Raw genomic sequence first — 5,940 nt, forward strand, 5'->3', positions numbered from 1 at the left:
AAAATGGTCAACCGAGTACTTTCATTTTTGAGGAGCAAGGGTGTGGCTGGAGTGAAGGGTTTATTACTGGAATGCAACGTTTTGGATGTGTAGAAGAGGTCTTTGAGGCTGATGGGTTTTCTTCCCCTTTTCCTCCAGATGCCTCTTCATACAGAAACACCCATTTTTAAAATTCAGATATTGTCTTAGACTTTCAGAAGAAAGAGTATCCTCAGTAATTCCTAAACAGTGGAAGTAAAACTGCCCTACTTTGAGAATAGATTTGCTTTTATAACTCTTCAAAACCTGCTTGTGTTTGACATCTGTTAAAGAATTCCTGAAGTTTAAGTACATCTCATGACCGTACTGTATCTTGACCTGTAGGTTGCCTTTGATCATCATCCTTTAGCTTTGTAAAAGACTTGAGCATTACATTTTAAGGTGTGATGAAGAGAATAAAAAAGTGAATATACCTTGCGTGTTAAATGTGTACATTCTTGTAGAAATATTGTATAAACACAATAAATGTTTTTGTATGTACAGTCACTGTTGTCATTGACTGTCCTTTATAATTTTAAGCTAAAGAATATATGGTAAGCCTTTCACATGAATTGTACAATTTTATGCGAATATTTGCATTGTTCTTGTACTTAAACTTCCATGTAAGGCTGGGGGAGCTGAGTCTGAGCTAGAACCAAGATCTCTACTTCCATATATTTAGCCCTTGATTTCTTCCTGTCGTTTTTGATTCAGTTTCTGGGATGAGCAGCGTTAAGCTTAATGTATTTTTAATTTGCTTTTGACAGTGTATTACCTTCAGGAGATGGCCTCTTCTAAGTCGGTGATGAACATTCTGACCTTCACTTTTGGATCAGCAATAGGATTTTTCGTATGCTATCTTCTCTTCAGCATTATACTAGAAGAAGAGGTTACGATTCAGCCTCATATCCTTCACAATGATCCCCATGGTCAGCACTCGGCAGATACCGATAACAATCAGCTGCAAGGACAAATGAATTTCAATGCAGACTCTGGACAGCATAAAGGTATTTTGTTACACCTGACTAATTGTATAATGTGCCCCCTTTTCATGGATTGCAAAATGTTGCTTTCTTCACTGCCAAGAATTTGTATGAATCCTGTTCTCTTACTTTCCCCATGTTCAGGTTGCATCTAAATAACTTTGATGTCCTGAGGTCTACTGAATGGTGGTTTTCTTTGTTTACATTTTTATTAGTGACTTTTTTTCATTAGAGCCCAACTGTTTGTCCAGCTTCTGTATCCAGACTTGTTTGAAGCAAGAACTTCTCAGTGAGCTGAATGCTTGACATCAAATGGTGGTTTTGCTAAGCAGATATATTTGCTGGTGCTGTAGATGTGGCCAAATTGCTTTTTAGCTTTAAGAAACTAATTTTGGACCACTTGTAACTTTTGATCCAGCCTCTCAGATAAAGCTAAGAAAAAATACACGATTAGTAAAACTTGGAATTGGCGGAGTGAGGGGGGCAGGAAGGGGGGTCACTGTGGGCATTGTTTGCCAGGCTGGTCATGTAGCAGTCCAAACAGATTGCTGTTCACAGTCAGAACCAGAGAAATTCCACCCCACTTCCCCCCCTCCTCCCCAAGAAGACCCTTCTCCCATTTCAGGCATACTTTTACATTTGACACATCTCATTAAATGAGTTAATTCTAAATCCTAAGTACAGATAGTGTCCGAGTTGCGACAGTTTGGATGAGGAAAAAATGCACTGTAATGCATTTGCTGAAGATGATGTTAATGAGTAATTTGCTATTTAAACTGAAAACTTTGTAACAATTTTCTACAATTAGACACGCAACGCACAAACTTGGCTTACAAAGAAATCTGATCTGTCTTTGCATAAAGTGTAAGCAGGAATATTTTAAGATCAGTTATGCAGATCTTGCTCTCGATGGAGTGTTCTTCTACATTAGTTAAAATCACTGTGTGAAAAGGCTTCTTCGAGGGAAATGGATGCTTTGGCAGCTTGGCGAACATATTACACACCTTGAATAACTGTATTTATTCTGTTGGATAGTCTGCAAATAAAAACACTTAAGCACAATGATAATACTAGTTTCATATTAACTCATTTAATCTGATCTTTTACAAATAATATTTAATTTGATTTGGTGATAAATCCTATTTCTGGCTTGCCATCTGCTTTTTTTGTTCAAACATATGTTGCTGTTTTAGAAATATTTATTAGGTTTTGTCAGTTAACATGAATATACATATAACACAGCTGTATTTTATATTTATATTGCAGAACAATATTTTTGACCTTTCTGTGTTGTAATTGTGTTCATTCATGATTACAAAATATTCAGCTTTTTAGTTTTCATTAGTCCTCTGACTCCATAAAGAGGTTGCCCCTGAACAGTTTTTTTGTACAAATCAAGTTTTTCTAAAGCCACGTTTCCCTGAACAGATAGCCATTTTGATATGGCTCTTATGCTCTCCTTAATCCTGTGAAGTTGAAGTGGGTTTAAGAATTTTAGTTTGTTGGTTTTGCAAGTCTTCTTAGATTTAGGATGAAGTGAAATTAATGTATGCATTAAACAAACATTTTGAAGCAAATGCCTCTTCTCTCTCTGCATGCCTTTTCTGATCTAGAAACAGAATGTTTGGGGGGAGGTTGTTCTTGTGTTTTGCAGTCAAGTCTAATATTGTTTTGGAACTTTGCTCTATTTTTTAGATGAGAATAAAAATATTGCAGAGGGGCTGTATCAGAAGGTGAAAATACTGTGCTGGGTCATGACTGGACCTCAAAATCTAGAAAAGAAAGCCAAGCACGTTAAGGCCACTTGGGCCCAACGTTGTAATAAAATACTTTTTATGAGCTCTGAGGAAAATAAAGACTTCCCAACTGTGGGCCTAGAAACCAAAGAAGGCAGGGACCAACTCTACTGGAAGACTATTAAAGCTTTTCAATATGTATATGACCATTATTTTGATGAAGCTGATTGGTTTATGAAGGCAGATGATGATACCTATGTTATTTTGGACAATTTGAGATGGCTTCTTTCAAAATACAGTCCTGAACAACCAATATACTTTGGAAGAAGGTTTAAGCCTTATGTGAAACAAGGCTACATGAGTGGGGGAGCAGGATATGTTCTAAGCAAAGAAGCTCTGAAGAGATTTGTTACGGCATTTAAAATGAACAAATGCTCTCACAGTTCCTCTATTGAAGACCTAGCACTAGGAAAATGCATGGAGATCATTAATGTGGAAGCAGGAGACTCTAGGGATACAAGTGGCAGAGAAACCTTTCATCCCTTCGTTCCAGAACATCACTTAATCAGAGGATACCTGCCAAAAACATTCTGGTACTGGAATTACAATTATTACCCTGCTGTAGAGGTAAGTCTGTAGGAACCTGGTACCCATTTTATGAAGGAAATCTTAGGATGTGTGTGGATGTGTATGGTGCGTGAATTAGCAGTTTAATAGCAGCTCAGTACGTTCTAGAAAAGAAGGTTTTGTTGTGATCCTGGGATACACCTGTGCAGGTGTGTTAAACACACTAGTCATCAACTAAAAGCTATTGCTAAGAACTTAATGTTCGAGAGAGCTGATGAAGCTCTACATTTTCATTGCTGTTTTCCTGTGCTCTGTGGACAGCAAAAAATGCCAAAACCTTTTTGACACGTTTGGTGTTGCCACTACTACCTTCCTTGCAAAGTTAGTGTTCTGTTTTCTTCCCTCCTACCTCTCGGTGTCCCTAGCTTCTCCTCCAGCCACCCAGCTCCCAGTGTGCAGTGAGAAACCACACAGACGTGGCTCATCCCAGGATGTGTGTGCTGACTGTAGCAGTACAAGCAGTATGGCTTAGTTACATTAAAGCCTGCTGAAAGGGAAGGAGGCACTGGTACGCCTTTATCCTCTAGCCAGCTGCAAACTTTTACGTAAACCCTGTAAAAATAGAACTAATTTTGAGACGTGCTCATGTTTGCAGTTGGTTAGAATTGGCTAAGAGAATCCCAAGTTACTGGTGGGGCTGGTGGGTACGGGTATGCCTGGCTGTACTGCCTGCCCCTCACACAGAGATGTGCTGCAGTACACCTCCATTATCAGCTACCTGGCTTGAATGTGAGTAGCTGCCCTGCCCTGCCCTTCCTTTCATACTGAAGGTTGTTAAAGTGTGATGAAAGTGAATGCCATTGAAAAGATTACAGAAGAATGAACGTTGCATAGAGGTGAAATAAAAGCATGACCCAAACCAGGAAAAATGATTAGATTTCCTTCTGTAGTTGTATTGGATGCTTCTACCTTCTGTAGAACTGGAGGCAAGCATGAGAGCTGGCAGAGCTGCTGTAAAAAAATTCTTTTGTTGTAGGAACAATAAAAAGCATTTACAGGCTGAACCATTATTACTGCTGGGATTTTGGATTGTTCTTTGTGTTCCATGTCCAAAATCTCCAGTTTAAACAAAAAAAGAATAAAAAAGGGGTGTGGTAGAGAGCAGGGTACTACTTGAAATTAAAGTGATCTGAAGGTATTCTGCGTTGCAAACTTTGGTTGTATAATCTGTGATGTGGCTTCTTTTTTAGGATTATCATCTCTCTTTTAGAGGTATTAATTTTCAACAAGCTCTGAGATGAGCACGTGGCCAAAATCAAGGATAGGACGTGGGATTTTACACAGTAAAGCTGGGGGGATAAAAAGTAGTTCTTCAGTAGACTCTTCATTGTAAAGCTTCTATTTTTATATTCAGCGGCTAGAGCACCTCTGTAGCTTAAAACAGTTACGGTACCATATTCAGTGTGTCAGGAGGCAGCAGCTTCAGCTGTGGTTGCAGTTCATGGGTGGCTGAGCTGTGGAGAGTGGCATCTGTAACTGGTGCAGTGGTGGTGGGGATCCATAATGGAAGTCATGTATTTGATCCCGTCCTATCATATTTGTGTCTGGGTAGAGACTGCTTCATCTGCTATCAAAAACAGGGTATATAGTTAGGTGTTGAAGGAATAGCAATTATATAACAATTGTTTGCTTCAGTGGCTTTAAATATTTAATCTGAGTTCCAATTAGAGTTGAATATTAGCAGCTCTGCAATCAGATCTTATTTAAAAAAAAAAAAAACCACAAAACTTTTCCAGGAAAGCATACTCAAAGCTGAATTTGAGTTAATAAATGTGTTAACAATCAACTTTTAGCTCTTAAAAAAATTTTTAATAAAGTCAATGAAATTAATAGATTAAAAAAAAAGAAGTTGTGAAATGATTCCTTACAGCTTTCTATAGGTCGGGAGTTAGATACTGGCAATTTTGCCAAACTGGTGTGTGAACAGACCCAGCGGTGTGTGCACGCACACATTTGGGTTATACACTCTGGATGAATGCTCTTACTTGTAACAAGAATGTGTGCCTTCATATGCGAGTGCAATGCGTGTAGACCTGCTTGCTGCTGCTTGCTTTTGTTTAAACACCAACATAAAAAGAAGTATGGAAAAGCAAAAAAACCTCTGATATTAACGAGAGCAGCTAATTTTTTCACTGGCTTGATTACAGAAGCAAGAGACTGTCTGACTTTGTTTTGGAAAGATGCTTTGGCAGATTTGTCTGATACATTCTGCTAGCCTAACATTAAGTTTTGAGTGATATGAGTGATGGATGGTAGTGAATTTCTTACCATGAAGCCAAGTATGTGTTTGAATTCTTCCTGGATCTTTAATCCAGGGCATGCTTTGCAATTCCTTCTGATGATTTTTGACTTGTTTTGTATTTTAGGGTCCTGGATGCTGCTCTGATCTAGCAGTTTCATTCCACTACGTTGATTCTGTGACTATGTATCATTTGGAATATTTGATTTATCATCTCCGTCCATATGGGTATTTATATCGGTACAATCCTGATTCTGCTAAGAATCTAGAAGAGCAGAGCAAAAATGACGCACTGGAAGATAATCAACAGCTGAAGCAAAAAATTTCTGAGAATTAA

General features: G+C 38.3%; 1 protein-coding gene across 1 annotated transcript; it reads left to right on the plus strand.

Moving 5' to 3' along the window:
• The first annotated feature begins 789 nt into the window (after positions 1 to 789).
• C1GALT1 (core 1 synthase, glycoprotein-N-acetylgalactosamine 3-beta-galactosyltransferase 1) lies at positions 790 to 5,940 on the plus strand. Its single transcript, XM_010149353.1, has 3 exons — positions 790 to 1,025; positions 2,697 to 3,364; positions 5,731 to 5,940. Exons 1-3 carry the CDS (start codon positions 803 to 805, stop codon positions 5,938 to 5,940), a joined length of 1,101 nt encoding a protein of 366 aa, XP_010147655.1. The 5' UTR covers positions 790 to 802.

This window comes from Eurypyga helias, unplaced genomic scaffold, assembly GCF_000690775.1.
Source record: "Eurypyga helias isolate BGI_N326 unplaced genomic scaffold, ASM69077v1 scaffold14883, whole genome shotgun sequence".
Classification (NCBI taxonomy): domain Eukaryota; kingdom Metazoa; phylum Chordata; class Aves; order Eurypygiformes; family Eurypygidae; genus Eurypyga; species Eurypyga helias.

Excerpts from the sequence above, each read along its gene's own strand:
- C1GALT1 (XM_010149353.1), top strand. The coding sequence starts at position 803 with ATGGCCTCTTCTAAGTCGGTGATGAACATTCTGACCTTCACTTTTGGA. Across the intron at positions 1,026-2,696 it reads AGACTCTGGACAGCATAAAG|ATGAGAATAAAAATATTGCA; the intron begins GTATTTTGTTAC and ends TCTATTTTTTAG. Across the intron at positions 3,365-5,730 it reads ATTATTACCCTGCTGTAGAG|GGTCCTGGATGCTGCTCTGA; the intron begins GTAAGTCTGTAG and ends TTTGTATTTTAG.